Genomic DNA, 18479 nt, shown 5'->3' with positions numbered 1-18479 from the left:
GAGACCGAAAAAGAGCGTGTAAACGTCTCAATAGGCGTCGTAATGATCGACGAAGCGGCTAGACGAGCTCGCTCAGCCTCCGACAGTGAATCCACGACGGTAGAAGACGACGTGTCGAGCTTGACGTCTCTGAAGGAAGCCAGAATTTGAAAGGACAACGCAGTGAGCTATGGAAAGGAAAATGATAGAAGAGACGCCCCTTGTGTTTTGTCTTAAATGTAGTGTGTGTTTTTTTAAACAGATAAGAAAATTACTCCAGCATGTAAAGAAGAGGCAGAATAGATGCATATAATTAACACTCGTGGGTACAAAGCAAATGGTGCGGTCATGGGCCAAAAACGTGACATGTGAAAGCCGCAGCAGCAAAGCCCTGGTATGAGGTGCCGATTGAACAGAATCTTGCTGCCTTGTAAGAGACACCGAAGCGGTTCCTGCACACATTCTGCAGTGCAGGTGTCTTGCTGGTCACCACTGGGGACGTGCTCATGGAAGTCTCATACGGTCTCTTGACAGAGCCAGTCCATATAAAGAAGGGTCTTCTGGGGGGCTGGAAGAGGCAGATGAGCCAGGTGATTGAGCCCGACTTTGGCTTCCCAGGGTAACATCGAGCCTGTGCAAGAGAGAAAAAGCAGAGGCAAATATGAATGGTGAGCAGTGCATTTGGCAGGTAAACTCAGGCCACCAATTAAAAGCTTAGCATTGAGCCTCAACCAGAAGCATGTAACAGTTCTATCCCTCTGGCACCCATTCAGGTACTTGGAGGCTAATGGAAAAGCTTGAATTTGAAAGGACAACGCAGCGAGCTATGGAAAGGAAAATGATAGGGCTCAGATTCGCCGAAGCAACGTTCTTCTGTGGAAGCGAATGAACGCAGAAGTTTTTACAGCATACTATTATGCCGATAGAAATGCCGCTTGTCAAGCAAAAAAATACTATTCAAACACCACTGTGAAGCCTCAGCCACTGTAAAACTTTCAGACTTTAGTCTACCATGCACAACTTTTTCTTCTTGCGAGTTTTTTTCGTGGGAATACTGCAATGAACAGTAGACTAACAGAATAACGGACTTACCCAATCCGAGCGTCCGATGTTGCGGCTGCGATCCCGGAACTGCCGGTCTGGGCACAGCCTCCCTGCAACAACAGCCAAGAAGCGAGTGATTAACCGCCGGACTTTCTGTGCTTCTCAGGGAGAGATAGCCATGCCACCCAGTAAGATGCTTTTACAGTGAAGACAGAGACCCAGGACAAGCACCTCCCAAGCAGTGTACTGCGTGTAAGTGCTTCTGTTCTAAGCTGTACAGCTTCCGCAGTACTTACTCCGAAGGAACCCATGAGGCAACATGGTGCACTACTTGGAGCACAGGCCCACAGAAGTACTCACTGAATTTCCGTGTGGTCATGCAGATCCCTGCAATCAATCCTTGCACAGTCGTCCACAGAGTTATCTACATACAGAGTGCTCGGAGAGCTCTGTTGTGCATTTGAGACATTCGCTGCAGCCTGCATCTTAGGCACCTGTCCGTGGATTCCACGTTTTAGTCATTGTCACTGGCTTAACACGCCACCCCATGGCACGCAGTAGCAGAGCGAAATGCCACCTGTCATGACGAGAGCGGAGGAACGGACAACCGGAAGGTGGCTTCCAAAAGAGGATCCCGGAAGGTGGTTAGCAGCGTAACACGCCACCTGCCACCGGTGACAGGTTGTGTGCATTACCGACTGTCTTTATAGTCTGTCAATTTTGTACGATAGCTACATTACGGTAGCATTTCGAGCCTTCCGCGTGGCGGCGACACCACGCTGTCATGTGGTTGGTCACGTGATGCGCAGCTGCCGGCGGTACGGCGTCGTGGCTGATCACGTGGTTCGTCACCTGGTTGGTCATGTGACCAGCCACGAGGTGCGGAGCAGCTGCTGCTGTCAGTGGCACTCCGGCAAAACCAAACTGCCACAGTTGTGCACATGCGCCGTGTCAAGTGGGACGAAGATGAACAATTAAGGAACGCCCTGCGAAACGGAGCAGCGAAAGACTGACTTTGCAATTCAACTGAGCAAGTTGCACTTGGCCAGCTGTAGCTATCGCGTCACTCCAGACTTAACCAGAGCTGAACCACCACCAATTTTTTTCTTCTATGATGTCAGAAGTAAATCGCGACCTCTGCAAATGTTCATGCATGATATGTTGAACCGAGATGCGGACCACTCGAAAATCACGCCAGTGTACTTCTCTGCACACCGTTCAAGCACTCTACCCCTCTGAAAGGTGTAAAAAGGAAGTAAGCTTCTCTCTAGCACACTACCTTCAAGGACAAGGAAATGTTTCCCAAGCCCTGGTGTAGATTTCCATCACTAAAAATATGGAATACTTGGAGTTGGCAATGAAAACAAACTCCCTTTTCAAAACATGCGATGTTCAAGCAGTTATGATGAATGTTAACTGTAGTTTGTCCCCTCTATATGCTAAACTCAAGACCTCCGGTGCCGCCTGTGAAGGCCTACTCCCTTAAGTAACTGCATTAGGTTATTGTGCTTTGCAGTGGGACATATCCAACAATTCTGGATAAAAGAATTTTTGAATGGGAACCAGTTTATGAATGCATTTTTTGTACATTGTATGATTTCACTATAACAATCAATATATCCACAGATCTCCCATTGGCAGGCTTGAATTCTTTTGCTATTAACGTTTTTGTTGTCGTCAAAAGCGTTCCCACTTTTGTTGTCGTCAAAAGCGTTCCCCACTGGTTAGAGATAATCCTCGAGGCACTTGAAAACAGGGAAATGTACATAGGTGTTTTTGTGGAATTCTTGAAGGCCTTTGATTGCCTCAACCATCAAATACTACTCAACAAGCTAGAAAGACATGTATTCCATGGCAGTGCATCGTGACTACTCAAGTCTTATCTACAGCATCTATATCAATGTGTAACAATAGAGCAGCACGTTTCAACCCTTCAATCTATAACCACTGGAGTTCCACAGGGCAGTATTTTAGGACCAGGATTGCTATTGTTTATTTTATAGATAAACGACATATTAGATATCAGCAACCTTCCAAAATATCTTCTGTATGCAGATGAAACGAGTCTCTTGTATAGAAGAAATAACATTCAATTGTTCATTTCAAACATAAACAGTGTACTAGAAAAGTTGAAATCATGGAGCGCTGCAAATTCCTTGATAATAAATAGTAAAAAAACAAAAGCGGTCCTTTTTCATTACCGGCAGAGCGTTGTTACATCAGACCTTAGACTAAAAATAGACAACTCTATTATAGGCGTGGTAGACACAGTAAAAACACTGGGAATTTTCTTTAACAAGAACATAAGCTGGGACCCTCACATTAGCTCGACTTTAACCAATTCATCAAAGTGCTTTCGCATGAAAACCTGGTAGACGACGTCACGCCTTGCAAATGACGTCAGCAGCCGGGGGTTATCATTGGTTCACAGCATCAAATTCTTTCAGACGTCATGCGGTACCACGGCCGCGGCAACTCCGTGCGCGCCGCAGCCGGCAGAGGTAGGGGAGGTGCCGGCGGAGAAGCACCGCGGTCTTGACGTGCGAGAGCAGAGGGAAAGGCGCGAATACGCGGAAGTTCAAATTTTGTCTGCATATAACTCAGCTTCCACAAAACGCATTGAAATATTTCTTGCTGGGGGATAATTATGAACCGTCGTCTTTTAACATACCAGACATATCGTGCCTTTATTGAGACCCGCTTTTTGGGTCCCTTTAAGTGTAATCACGGTACACTGTATTGATGGGCAGGGGGGTATTAGATTTCACAGAGAAATAAGATATGGATACTAAATACCTCCTTTCCACAAATGAGAGAACAGGAAGTGGACGTGGAAGAGCCCAAATGGGGAGACTTATAAAGATGAATTTGACTTTATACTGTGTGCTCACCCTGGGATTGTGCAGGGTGTGGATGTGCTCGGCAAAGTGCGATGTAGTGAGCATATGTTGCTGACGTCCCAAGTTAGCCTAGACTTGAAAAGGGGATGGAAGAAACTAGAAAGAAAGAAGCAGCAGACTTGCTCACCTGCAACAGCCTCTCTCCTTCCCCATCCCTGCTGTGGCTGAGATGAAGTGGGTCGCGGCTGTCGCTGGCGCCCACGTGATGATAACGTTTCAGACACAGCTGATGTAAGCAGGCCGCTGCTCGATACTCGAGTTCGGGCTCTTCGTGCACCAACCTGAATGACGCTGCAAAGTAAATGCAAGTCGACAATCTGCCAACGCCCTTTGTAATGGACCCAAGTGATTCACGTACCTGCTAATGGCGAGGAGTACATGAGCCTGATGGGAGACAGAGGCAGGCACCTGCATTGGACAAACAATGTGCGAGTTATGTGGAAACTTTTTTAACATTGCTGCGACAGCGCAAAACACGATGCAGCACAAAACACGACGCAGCGCTCAGTCGTTCCGACTTCTTGCTCTCTCTATCCGTTAAGTTTTGCGGTGTTGCGACAACCAAATTGGCCCAAATTTCAGTCTAAGTCAATAAACATGACGAATGCTAGCAAATCATCAGAAATAATTGGGTTCTCCGTTCTCACAGTGAGTCCGCAGTAAAATGGGATGGTGAGCTTTCTTTTATTTTTAGATCCTTTTCACTGTGAGAGGAATCGAAGAAAGATTTGCTGTCTGTGAGGTACAGTAATGAACTGCAAGTTAATTAGAACCACGCTTAGTCATTTTCTTCCAATCGTGGCAGGTGGATGCCAGCCGCCACGGTTGGCAGGTGGGCTTCTAATTAAATAAATAAAATAAAATTATTTAGGTTCAAATAAATTTATTCAGCAATTAAAGGTTTCGCGGCTGATGCTGTGGATTCTACAGAAGAACGCAGGGCTACATAGCTAACGTAAAAGTATTAGAAGTTTCGCTATTAAAAATGATCAAGCAACCCAGCAGCGTGCTCAGAATAAGTTCCAAACAAAAGATGGTTATGCAATGTGAATACTAGTTACACTTAAACGATGAGCCAGGTAGGTTCTCAAAAGTGTAGTTTGGCCCTCTGTATGCTAAACTCAAGACCTCTGGCGCCACATCTGAAAGCCTACTCCCTCCCTTAACTGCCTGCATTAGGTTATTGTGCTTTGCAGTGGGACATATACAACAATCCTGGATAAAAGCATTTTTGAATGGGAACCAATTTATGAATGCATTTTTTGTACATTGTAAGATTTCACTATAACAATCAATATATCCACAGATCTCCCATTGGCAGGCTTAAATCTTTTGCTATTAACGTTTTTGCAGTCGTCAAAAGCGTTCCCCATCGGTTTACTATAGCAGTCTTAACTGCTCGATTAGAGTTACAGGAACATTCTAAAAGAAAGATTTTGGTACTCATCGGATTATTAGACCACTATCATCAACATTTTCATATAACAACACCTACAATATTTCAACATTAAAATTTTTTTGTCTAAGAAAGCTGGCCATGAATATTTCCATTGCCAAGAGTATAAGCATTCCGTGTATTTCATCATCATCATCATCAGCCTGACTAAGCCCACTGCAGGGCAAAGGCCTCTCCCAAGTCTCTCCAATCAACCCTGTCCTTTGCCAGCTGCGCCCACCCTATGCCTGTGAATTTCTTAATCTCATCCGCCCGCCTAACCTTCTGCCGCCCTCTGCTACGTTTGCCTTCTCTTGGAAGCCACTCCGTTACCCTTAAGGTCCAGCGGTTATCTTGCCTTCACATTACAGCCCTGCCCAAGCTCATTTCTTTCTCTTGATTTCGACTAGAATATCATTAACCTGCGTTTGTTCCCTTACCCACTGTGCTGCGCTTCCGGTCTCTTAACGTTACACCTATCATTTTTCTTTCCACTTGGTGATCTAAATGGATTCCAGAAATTGAGCAGCATGCACTGAGCCTAAAAGGAGTGTGCTAGAAGATAGCTTACTCTTTTTTACTCTCAAATATTGGCTTATTCGTGTTTAGAGTGAACGGATAAGTGTGTGGGCGTCTGTATACGTGGGGCTATGTACACCATGTGGAAAGCTGGCGCGGCCGCGCTGCACGTAGATGCGATTGGGTTATGATTTTCTTTTGCAATGACGTTGGGTAGACAGTGCAAACTCTAGATTAGTGTCGGCATGCCAGCATCGTCTCTTCACGAGCTCGCCCCTGTTCATCAATGAGCACCTTTGTCCAGCACTAAACGAGTACTTGGCATGGCTATTGAACAAAAGAAAGCAAAAGAATGGAAATTTGTCTGGACAAGCAATAGTAGGGTTCTTGCCAGGAAGCAAGAGTCGTCATCGATTCAGTACCTTCGCAATGCTCAGGACGTGGAAAAAATGGTTGAAGTGTCTTCACTTGTTTATATTTTGCATCTCGTCTGTAAAATGGCCGAGCCTCCATACGACAAACACCACATTTAATAAACATCGAGAAAAATCGGCTTCAGTTCTTTTCATCTGAATATAAGATCAGCAAGGCTTAAAGAAGATGAGCTTTCTATTATTCGAAATAAATTTGTTTTTGATTTCAATGTAATAATGTTGACAGAAACACGGAATTCGTCGGATACAGAGGTTTACAGGCCCTGATGAATATAATAGTTTCTTCCTAAAAAGACCTAATAAACAAGGTGGGGGCATTGAAATCCTGATCAAAAATAATCTAGAATGCGAAATAATTCCTGAACTGTCTCTGTTGACTGAAGATATTGAATGCCTATGCTTGAAATCGAGAAAATACATCTACTGCATGGTCTACCGACCACCAAATGGTCAATTCAATAAATTCATTTCTCACACTGAATTACTATTCAACTACGTGAATGTAAATCATATGGAATTATTACTCGTGGTTGATTTCAATAATGTGCTAAAATCTCGCCCTGCGCAGGAGACCTTTCTTTTGACAGTAAAAGCAAATGGTCATGCTATCTTTACTAAAACTGCAACACGTGTTACAATGTGCACAGAGACTTTATATTTTGCATCTGGTCTGTAAAATGGTTGAACCTCCGTACGACATAAACACCACATTTAAACATAGACATTTTTATCACCAACATTGATGCAAAAAATGTAATATCTGGAGTTGTATGTAATGGCATAAGTGACCACTGTTTGATATACCTTTTTGTTGAATGTAAAGTTAAAAGAACGCATGCCACATGTCGTTTGATGACAGTAATCATCCAGGATCCTGTAACCTTGGAATCTTTCTACTCAAGTCTTGTGAATGAAAACTGGAATAGTGTATACTACTGTGACACTGCAGATGAGGCATATGAAACACTCATATTCATTTTTGAGCGAATTTACTGTGAACAATTTAGAGAAATTATTTTAAAGCCGCATCATAGCAACCAAAAGCCCTGGATCAGCTGTGAATGTTTAAGACGAATAAAAATGAAGGCGATTATATAAAAAGTTTGCCAAAACGAGGTCACTTTTAGATTTAAAAATATTTTGAAGGAAGGCCAGGCCGAAATGGCAGGACATTTGTGGAAGAAGGCTAGGCAGAGACGGCACGACGGCCATGCCTGGTGTTTATTCTAATGGCTGACCCGAGGCGCGTGCCACAGGCAGAGCCGTGGTATGATGATGGTACATACAAGTGAAAGAAGAAGATCCCTGGAAGGCTCACAATATTTAAGCAATATAAAAATAAGCTGAATTCCTTCCTGAGAAATGAAATGCGGCGTTTCCTGCAACATCACTTCCAACGGGAATCCTGTAAAGACAGTGCAGACCTATGAAAAAAACTAAACAAGTTGCTAAACAGAACCCCGTCATCGCCAGTTATCAAAGATCTTGCTTTTCAGGGCCGCCGTATACAAGGCACAGAACACGAAGAGTTTAACAAATTATTTAAAGATGTTGTCAGCAGTTCTCAAAAGCCTCAATATCTGAGCTGCACAATTCCTAGGAATAACTGCAGCATTTATTTTGATCCGACAAATGAACGCGAGGTATGTAATATATTCAACTCGTTGAAAAATAGCAAATCACGCGATATTGATGGCATAAAATTCTTCCAGTTAAATATGTGCTGAATGTTATTGCCTCCCTACTGACTTATATATACATAATCTGGCATTGTGAACAGGTTGCTTTCCTAAATTAATAAAAATATCCACAGTAATTGTTCTTTTCAAGAGTGGCGATAAAAACAAGATGTCCAACTATCAACCAATTTCTATTCTGTCGATTTTTTCTAAGGGCCTAGAAAAAGTTATTCATAAAAGACTCATGAACTTCTGCAATAAGCTCAACCTCATTAATCCATCACAACACCAAATCAGGTCCACTGAAACAGCCTTACTAATGCAAAAAGAGATAATCCTCGAGGCACTTGAAAACAGGGAAATGTGCATAGGTGTTTTTGTGGATTTCTCGAAGGCCTTTTGAATGCCTCAACCATCAAATACTACTCAACAAGCTAGAAAGACATGGAATCCGTGGCAGTGCATCTTGACTACTCAAGTCTTATCTACAGCATCGATATCAATGTGTAACAATAGAGCAGCACGTTTCAACCCTTTAACCTATAACCACTGGAGTTCCACAGGGCAGTATTTTAGGACCAGGACCGCTATTGTTTATTTTATACATAAACGACATAATAGATATCAGCAACCTTCCAAAATATCTTCTGTATGCAGATGAAACGAGTCTCTTGTATAGAAGAAATAACATTCAATTGTTCATTTCAAACATAAACAGTGTACTAGAAAAGTTGAAATCATGGAGCGCTGCAAATTCCTTGATAATAAATAGTAAAAAAACAAAAGCGGTCCTTTTTCATTACCGGCAGAGCGTTGTTACATCAGACCTTAGACTAAAAATAGACAACTCTATTATAGGCGTGGTAGACACAGTAAAAACACTAGGTAATTTCTTTAATAAGAACATGAGCTGGGACCCTCACATTAGCTCGACTTTAACCAATTTATCAAAGTGCGCCGGAATGCTTCGCAAAATTTCGCTCCTATCTACCCGTACCGATTAAATTAACAATGTACAACACATTATTCATGTCGTATGTTAACTACATTTTCCTTGTCTGGGGCACTGCTACTCAATTTAACCTGCACAAGATATACAAGCTGCAAAAAAAAGCAGTACGTTACATAGCAAACGTTGACTACCTCGCACATACCGCATAACTGCTTAAGCGATTCAAAATCATACCGATTCATAAGCTATACGAATTTTTCTTAGCCATAAGATATAAAAAATCTACTTCTCACTGTGGCAACTTCTTGATAGCATTGTTATCCCTCGAACCGAACTGAACGCCATACTCATTTTGAAAACACGAACGTTGGACCATTCCCTTTTGCCGTAGAGGATGATGCGTGGTGAAGCACCCTGTATATGTTCCAAGCATGACGTCCTCTTGGGAAACCATGCCTGAGCTCTGCCACGGGGAGCTGCTGTTTCCGCGGTCGTCCGGAACACTGCCATCGGATGAGCAGGCGCCAGTTCAAAGACAGGGCTTCACACCATAATGTGCAATGTATAAAAGTTGAGGGGACGCTCCACTTGGTGCACCGTACATGCACGTCCCTAATACATCCATTGCAGGACAAGGGGCTCTCCCATTAACCGACCTCCTTAACCCTGTACTGCACCTGCCTGCGATTACCAGACAGTTCTCCCAACCTCTCCAACTCCCATCTGCCCACACCATTAGATTTATTGTTTAAGTATCAAGGGTTACGGGTTTGTTTTCCCTGCACCGCTCATGCCTCTGTTGGCTAAACACGATAGCAAGATTTTAAACAATTTTTAAAAATAGGCTTTTTGAATTCGAACAGCACTATCTTAGGCATAGCATCGTCAGCAATGTAGTACATCAGAATACAGCCAATACGTGCTAACTAGCAGGATGGTTAACTAATAATGAACAGGTCATTTTGAACTGTTGCAGTTAGGCTGCTTAATTATTTCGAGGTGTATAGCCCACAGTAAGTAATATCCATATCAGTTTTTCGAGTTTAGAAAACGTAGTTAAAGCCTTGGTGCTGTGGCCCAATAAAATTTGGCTATTTCGATGAGTTATGTGCACTGGAGAGGTTGCTTTGTTAGCAAACTTCTCGAAAGCGCGTGTATTTTGTGGTGCCCCAGTTGACGAGATGCATTGAAGGAAGACTGGAAACAACTCCATCCAAATTTTTTTTTCCCAGTAAAAGAAAAATTCTATGTCTCTTCCTCTACATGTTCGCATTTGGCGACCCGAAACCGAAAGATGCATTTATTACTGAGAAAATTATTTCAAAAAAGTTTTCCGCAACTCGACTTGAACTTGTGACAACTGCACCAAAGAGGACTTCGTGGTCACTTATTTGAAGTGAACTGCGATGTAGCCTAGTTCCTGGTACATCTACAAACACCTGCATTGACACACCCAGTTTTCTTGCGAAAATAGGGGGTAGTGGTGACACCTGCATTTTATTTTGTTACCTTTTCTAGCCTAAGAAGGCCAATATTCTTGTGAAAGTATAAGTGTCTGTCGCTATAGAAGGCGGTCGTCTAACCATACAGGCCAGCTTCATTGTTCTCAGTGTTGCTTTAGAAGATAGCAGGTGGCAAATTACATTGTCAAGAATGTATGCCGAGGAAAGATGTAGGGACGCATTTCAGGGTAGCAGGCAAGCAGACAGAATAGTGAGATATGACGATAACAGGTGCACAGTGATCGCAGTTAGTGGATATCAGGAGCGATATGGGAGTACTTACAGAGGCTGTTCTATGCTAATATTCTTACGTTGATGAGAATGCATGTAACAAGATGGCAAAGCGGCATGGTGCCAAGACCGCGTGTCACAGTTGAGCACAAGTAGTGAGTAGAATATTAATTTGTACATCCATAAATCTTTGCCTGAACAGACTCTACCATAAATACCAGCCATCAGACAGAACCTAGGCAGCTGCACACTTCTTGTGGGGGTCAAGTGTGAGCAGCCAGGTAAGCGCTATGCAACTCCAAACTAAGACCAATCAGTCGATTTTGTTGGCCTGAGACGCAGGTGCAAGTGTACACACCTCCCCGAGCAAACCCTATTGTGACGTTCCTCACTCGTACCTCGTTTATGCCACCACCTTTGAGGGCCACCGAGCACAGGGCAGGCACATGTGGCTCCACCAATCCAGGCAACCTTAATCGCGTCCATATCTGTGTCAGAAGGAAAACCGCAGGCATGATAGAGTATGGTACAGTGGGCGCGGGGTTTAACAATCTGAAGCTGCACTCGCGCTTTCAGGTAGAACATGCAGTGAAGCGCTCCGAATTTATTTCCACCACCTGACCTTCTAAATGCTAAACGACACAACACAACACTCGGCTGGCCTTTCAACCTCACCTTCATCGAAACATGGCTGCCATGGATGGGATTCGAGCCTGCAACCTTCGGCTCAGCAGCCTAAATCTAAAGCTACAGAGCCACAGCTGTGCACTGGAAGAAATATTAACGTGATTCAGATAACAGAGAGACTAGAGTTGCTGCGACCATGCAAAAAAAAAGCTTGCAGCTCAACTAGAGCATGTAAGCAGAATATCAATTTCAACGGGAGCTAGATGGAGGTGATGAGAACGTGGGAAAAAGATAGGCTGTGTGTTTTTATTTTTCCCACTCTTATTGACTACATTTCTGAACAGCAATAGCCGCCAAGTGCCATGATGACATAATGGCGGCGACAGAGGAGCAATAAAAAGGAAGGAAAGGTGCAGTTTCTGCAAAGTTTCGGGGTGCTACGAACACTATGGTGCCCCGTGCAAATACATTCAGGAGCTCGTTTCAGGCATGCATAAAAAACAGTGGCTTTGAAACATCAATATATGACTTCGAGACGTAACGATAAACTAATAAGCGCATGCTATTCCAAGAGAGCATAGTGGAGACTAACTCTATGCGTATCACTCCGCGACGCATACATTGTTCTTTATTGCTTTTTTCTGTTTTGATTTTTTTTGCAAGACACGCAAGGCCTCGCATTACACAAGTCAAAGTAACCTTTCCTCGGTGGTCGAGAGGTAGCACGCTCGGCTCGACCTAAGGGGCATTGGTCCAGGTCCCGGCTAGACAATTTTTCTTTTTGGTGCAGTTGCTTTGCTTTCTTGAGCGCCACTGTATAATGGTGGCTGAATGACGTCACGACCCAGTAGGTCAATGAAGAATTGTGTAGTGACGTCATCACTGTTGTACTATGTGATCATTACTTGCACAAGGTCATATGGTTGTGACGTCGCGACCCTCTCGACCAACGGGGTTATCACCCCACAGACACCTGGTTTCACGTCGAACGGGAGGTAACGCCATCGCATTAATGCGTGCAGCTCCGGCACGTTACCTTTGTGTGGCTTGGAAATGCTGGGGATGCAGTGTCGAGGTCGAATCCACCGACGTGACGAAAACTATGTAGACAGTAGAAGCTTGCAGGGTTGGGTGATTGAGCCCAGCATTGGCTTTCAAGGAGGACACCGAGACTGTAGAGGATAGAAGCAGACATCGCCACAGGTAGAGGATGTGCTTGGAATAGCAACCCCTCAAGATCAAACTTTAATTTAACTGCCACCTGTCAAGACGAGCAGTTTGTTCACAATCCGGTGGGCAGATTGTGATGACGTCGAAAGGTCATGCGACCTAAATGGCCCAAGGAGGGGGGTGGGTCGCCAGCTTTTTCGCCCACAGCACCCATGCTGAATTTTCTGGGTAATGAGAGCCTTAATGCTTCTGCTTTAAACCACATTGTGCCAGAGGCTACGAGTTAGAAGACGCAGAGCGAGAGGCTGCAGCGGTGGCCCAGTGGTCTATGCCATCGAGAAAGGAAGCAGATTTCTATGCGCCGCCAAAGGCTTGAACCCCGCCCGAGGCTATAAAAATGAAAATTAGTTTGAGAAAGGAACAGCATTGACCATTTTATGCAGGCCACCATTCAGATCAAAAAGTTTGCTAGTTTTCGGATAAATACTGTGTCATGTTCCATCTGCGGTATTCGAACAATGTCTGCCTGTATTTGTGGAAGGGGAGCCACTGCTTCTCCTGAGCTGTCTCCACTGACTACTCTCCCGAAAGGCCTATCCCTCCCAGTTCTTTCAACAAAATTCTTGTAAAAGCATTGCAGGCACGAATGATTGTGATGTTAATGAAAATTCAGCAGTGCTAAACTCAGCGAGTTGGGGCATTCAGTGAAAGCTGTTAAATTGCACGCTGTAGCCAAGTAAGTCGTCGAAGGTCCCAGTATACGGACAAGGCCATCCCCTCGCACCCCATAGCTATGCCTGTCGAGATGGACCTGTGTGTACCGCAGCCACTAACAGCCATTAACAAAAAGTAACGGGTGCAGCCCTCCCTATTAGGCTTCAGTGGGACACCGGCACCGAGAGGCTCGTGCAGCTCTCTCTGTATTAGTAAAAACTGGAGGGGAAACTAGCAAGTTCCGCCTTCAGGGCATAACGTGATAGCGGTAATAGGTTAGTGCCCACATATGCAGAATCGGTCATTCTCGACTTTATATTCATAGATCCTTGGGAGTCCTCATACCACTCCCTGCGCAGTGGTGCGCAGCAGTAAAGCTAAGCGCCATTGCTCTGCAATGGCAGGTGCTGCCACCAGTCGGGCTTGTGCAACCAAGGTTGCTCTTCCCGAGCAACCTCTCGCAACAAAATCATTCTGCCGCCTGACACGGTGGACAACCTGCTCACGATCCGGTGGGCAGGTTGTGATGACATGGCCTAGAAGGCTTGCTTCTCTGGCAATTTTCCGTGAATTTTTCGCTCACAGTCAATGACACAGAGAACAGACGACGCTAGAATTCTGCAACACGGGCTTTTTAAAGCTATGGCATTAATATACTCCAGCATACGTCAGCTTTTGGAGAACTCAATGTTTTATGCTTAGCCAGTTACTGCTATCGTTTTGGTAGTGAAGATAAATCAGGCAGTGAAATCTGATTGAAGGTTCAGGAAAAACCTGCCAGTCTTCCAGTCTTGGCATTAGTACACTTACAACCACAAAACAAATGACAATGATAATAAACAGCATTGATCTCGTCTCTTCTTAAAGCAGTACACATATCTTGACTCACCTCGGAAATAGCCCACCGCCCACATTCTTTTGCCGAGACAACGGGCCGTGCCGTAGCGGCCGTCTAGGTGAAAACAGCTGGTGAGCTTGCCCAGTGCTACCGGGCGCAGCAGGCCCTGGCTCTGCGAAGAAATGCCTCCGTTAGCGGCTGTTTGTTAATCCATTTGCAGCTGGCAGCAACAGGTAGTTCATGATGTTTTGTTGGCGCTAACTTTAAGAAGACGAAGAAAAAATACACAGAACATGCGCAGTTCTCACAACTGGTTTCTATTGAAAAGAAAACAGAAATTTACATACAATACACAACAACGGCAACAGAAAAAACCACAAGTTACCAATTCACACCTAAAAAAGAAAACAAAAAAGACTCTTCAAAGATAGCATATTTCTTTCTTTGACAGCAAGAGTGATATGGCTTGCTGAGACAATTTACACGTATGTGAACTAAAAAAAAAAACCTCTCTTGTGTGCTGTTGTTGAAACTAGAACATCGTTTTCTGAAGAATAGGCCGGCAGTTTCTGCATTCGCGGCAGAGTATCCCGGGAGAGGTGTCGTCATTACACTATGCTGTTCAAGAAGAATGTTCAAACATCGACAAGTCTCTATGTATGCCAGTCCGTACAGGAAGGGAATGTTATAACCAACACCAGATTCACAGCGCATTTAAGTATCCACTTTCTTTCCAACAAAACCAGTTGTGAGAACAGTACCTTTCCAGTGTGTTCTTTCTTCGTCTCCATAAAGGTTGCATCCACAAAATATCATGAACAGCCTCTAACTGGCCCACCTTTCTATGCTGTTGGATAACAGGCATAAACTTTGAAAAAAAAAAAAAAGCCCGCATGACGACCAGGGTGATCTCTTGATTTTTCATCAGTCTTTTATCGACTCCATACTCCCTAATAGGTGCATACCTCTTCCCCTGCCATAAAGGTCGGTAATGAAATGAAGATTTAAACATGAATGTACCTCTTTTTTTTCTATCTTTGCAACTGGCTGAAAACAACACCCTGTCCCAACATCTCTGGAGTTTAGCCTATTAAGAAGGAACATGGGGCCGCAGTAGATTATAAAAATAACATGAAAAAATAAAATGAGATACACAGAAAACTGCACATTATATGGCTCAGATCATAATGTAATGTTGGCAAATAATAAATTTAGCCTGTTCCGCACACAGGTGAGGCTTCTTTAATTGGCAAGCAAGTGACAAAACCTCAATACAGAACCATATATTCCAGACTAATGTGTTCAGGGAACTAGAGGGTATTAAATGAGCTGTCATAGGTTTTCGTTAGGTAAGAGGGCAGATGAAGCATATATAGCATTAAAGTGTGAACACAAGCTATGCTATCATTCAGCGAACAGATGAGAACTGTGTATGAGATTCCTGGTCAATAGGCTAGCGTATAGCTGAAAACATATTAAGGAATATTCTATAGCATTAACGAGAGGGTGGAAGTTATCGTAATAATGCTTAATAAGAGGTACAAATCCAAAGTGGTATAGGCCATCGTGTCCACATCCAGCCGATGACGAGCAGATAGTCGAAAGTTTCTATGAAGACGTGGTATCGGCAATGTGTTAAAGGGCCACAGAAAGGGGTGTTTGAGCTTGCCTTTAAAAAGCTTGCACTATGTAGAGTACAGGCCACCGAGCGTACATGCCGCATATGATAACTCAAAAGCGAGCGGAAAATTTACAATACATTTTTAAAAATTCCCGCTTTCGCACGTCGCGGCGACGCGTAGTGCCGGGATTTCGCACGAAAACCTGGCAGACGACATCACGTCTTGCAAATGACGTCAGCAGCTGGGGGTTATTGGTTCACAGCATCAAATTCTTTCAGACGTCATGCGCTACCATGGCCGCGGCCACTCTGCGCGCGCCGCAGCCGGCGGAGGTAGGGGACGGGCCGGCGGAGAAGCACCGCGGTCTTGACGTGCGAGAGCAGAGGGAAAGGCGCGAAGACGCGGAAGTTCAAATTTTGTCTGCATATAACTCTGCTTGCACAAAAGGCATTAAAATAATTCTTGCTGGGGGATAATTATGAACCGTCATCTTATAACATCCCAGACATATCGCACCTTTATTGAGGCCCGCTTTCAGGGTCCCTTTAACTGTAAACACGGTACACTCTACTGATGGGTGGGGGGTATTAGTAGAGTTCGCAGAGAAATATTATATGGGTACTAAATGCCTCCTTTCCACAAATGAGAGAACAGGAAGTGGACGTGGAAGAGCCCAAATGCGGAGACTTATAAAGATGAAATTTACTTTATACTGTGTGCTCACCCTGGTATCGTGCAGGGTGTGGATGTACTTGGCAAAGTGTGATGTAGTGAGCATAGGTTGCTGACGTCCCAAGTTAGCCTAGACTTGAAAAGGGGATGGAAGAAACTAGAAAGAAAGAAGCAGCAGACCTGCTCACCTGTGACAGCCTCTCTCCTTCCCCATCCCTGCTGTGGCAGGAACGAAGTGGGTCTCGGCTGTCGCTGGCGCCCACGTGATGATAATGTTTCAGACACAGCCGACGTAAGCAGGCCGCTGCTCGATCCTCGAGTTCGGGCTCTCCGTGCACCAAGCTGAATGACGCTGCAAAGTAAATGCAAGTCGACAATCTGCTAACGCCCTTTGTAATGGACCCGAATGATTCACGTACCTGCTAATGGCGAGGAGTACACGAGCCTGATGGGAGACAGAGGCAGGCACCTGCATTGGACACACAATGTGCGAGTTATGTGGAAACTTTCTTAACATTTCTGCGACAGCGCAAAACACGATGCAGCACAAAACGCGACGCAGCGCTCAGTCGTTCCGACTTCTTGCTCTCTCTATCCGTTAGGTTTTGCGGTGTTGCGACAACCAAATTGGCCCAAATTTCAGTCTAAGTCAATAAACATGACTAATGCTAGCAAATCATCAGAAATAATTGGGTTCTCCGTTTTCACAGTGAGTCCGCAGTAAAATGGGATGGTGAGCTTTCTTTTATTTTTAGATCCTTTTCACTGTGAGAGGAATCGAAGAAAGATTTGCTGTCTGTGAGGTACAGTAATGAACTGCAAGTTAATTAGAACCACGCTTAGTCATTTTCTTCCAATCGTGGCAGGTGGATGCCAGCCGCCACGGTTGGCAGGTGGGCTTCTAATTAAATAAATGAAATAAAATTATTTAGGTTCAAATAAATTTATTCAGCAATTAAAGGTTTCGCGGCTGATGCTGTGGATTCTACAGAAGAACGCAGGGCTACATAGCTAACGTAAAAGTATTAGAAGTTTCGCTATTAAAATTGATCAAGCAACCCAGCAGTGCGCTCAGAATAAGTTCCAAACAAAAGATGGTTATGCAATGTGAATACTAGTTACACTTAAACGATGAGCCAGGTAGGTTCTCAAAAGTGTAGTTTGGCCCTCTGTATGCTAAACTCAAGACCTCTGGCGCCACATCTGAAAGCCTACTCCCTCCCTTAACTGCCTGCATTAGGTTATTGTGCTTTGCAGTGGGACATATACAACAATCCTGGATAAAAGCATTTTTGAATGGGAACCAATTTATGAATGCATTTTTTGTACATTGTAAGATTTCACTATAACAATCAATATATCCACAGATCTCCCATTGGCAGGCTTAAATCTTTTGCTATTAACGTTTTTGCAGTCGTCAAAAGCGTTCCCCATCGGTTTACTATAGCAGTCTTAACTGCTCGATTAGAGTTACAGGAACATTCTAAAAGAAAGATTTTGGTACTCATCGGATTAATAGACCACTATCATCAACATTTTCATATAACAACACCTACAATATTTCAACATTAAAATTTTTTTGTCTAAGAAAGCTGGCCATGAATATTTCCATTGCCAAGAGTATAAGCATTCCGTGTATTTCATCATCATCATCATCAGCCTGACTAAGCCCACTGCAGGGCAAAGGCCTCTCCCAAGTCTCTCTAATCAACCCTGTCCTTTGCCAGCTGCGCCCACCCTATGCCTGTGAATTTCTTAATCTCATCCGGCCGCCTAACCTTCTGCCGCCCTCTGCTACGTTTGCCTTCTCTTGGAAGCCACTCCGTTACCCTTAAGGTCCAGCGGTTATCTTGCCTTCACATTACAGCCCTGCCCAAGCTCATTTCTTTCTCTTGATTTCGACTAGAATATCATTAACCTGCGTTTGTTCCCTTACCCACTGTGCTGCGCTTCCGGTCTCTTAACGTTACACCTATCATTTTTCTTTCCACTTGGTGATCGAAATGGATTCCAGAAATTGAGCAGCATGCACTGAGCCTAAAAAGAGTGTGCTACAGGATAGCTTACTCCTTTTTACTCTCACATATTGGCTCATTCGTGTTTAGAGTGAACGGATAAGTGTGTGGGCGTCTGTATACGTGGGGCTATGTACACCATCTGG

The 18479-nt window shown here is 44.2% G+C and overlaps 1 protein-coding gene across 1 annotated transcript in view; it reads right to left on the bottom strand.

Moving 5' to 3' along the window:
- Positions 1–325: 325 nt before the first annotated feature.
- Positions 326–18479, bottom strand: part of LOC144102303 (uncharacterized) — a 64193-nt gene continuing 46039 nt past the window's right edge. The window contains exons 9-15 of the mRNA XM_077635606.1: positions 14076–14196; positions 12339–12474; positions 11074–11163; positions 4282–4331; positions 4051–4214; positions 1072–1133; positions 326–610 (exon numbers count right to left, since the gene is read on the bottom strand). Of these exons, the coding sequence (XP_077491732.1) occupies positions 326–610; positions 1072–1133; positions 4051–4214; positions 4282–4331; positions 11074–11163; positions 12339–12474; positions 14076–14196 (908 nt within the window). The remainder of the gene's footprint in view (positions 611–1071; positions 1134–4050; positions 4215–4281; positions 4332–11073; positions 11164–12338; positions 12475–14075; positions 14197–18479) is intronic.

The sequence above is a fragment of the Amblyomma americanum genome, chromosome 8 (genome assembly GCF_052857255.1).
Source record: "Amblyomma americanum isolate KBUSLIRL-KWMA chromosome 8, ASM5285725v1, whole genome shotgun sequence".
NCBI lineage: Eukaryota > Metazoa > Arthropoda > Arachnida > Ixodida > Ixodidae > Amblyomma > Amblyomma americanum.
This window is presented reverse-complemented; position numbering and strand designations above follow the sequence as displayed.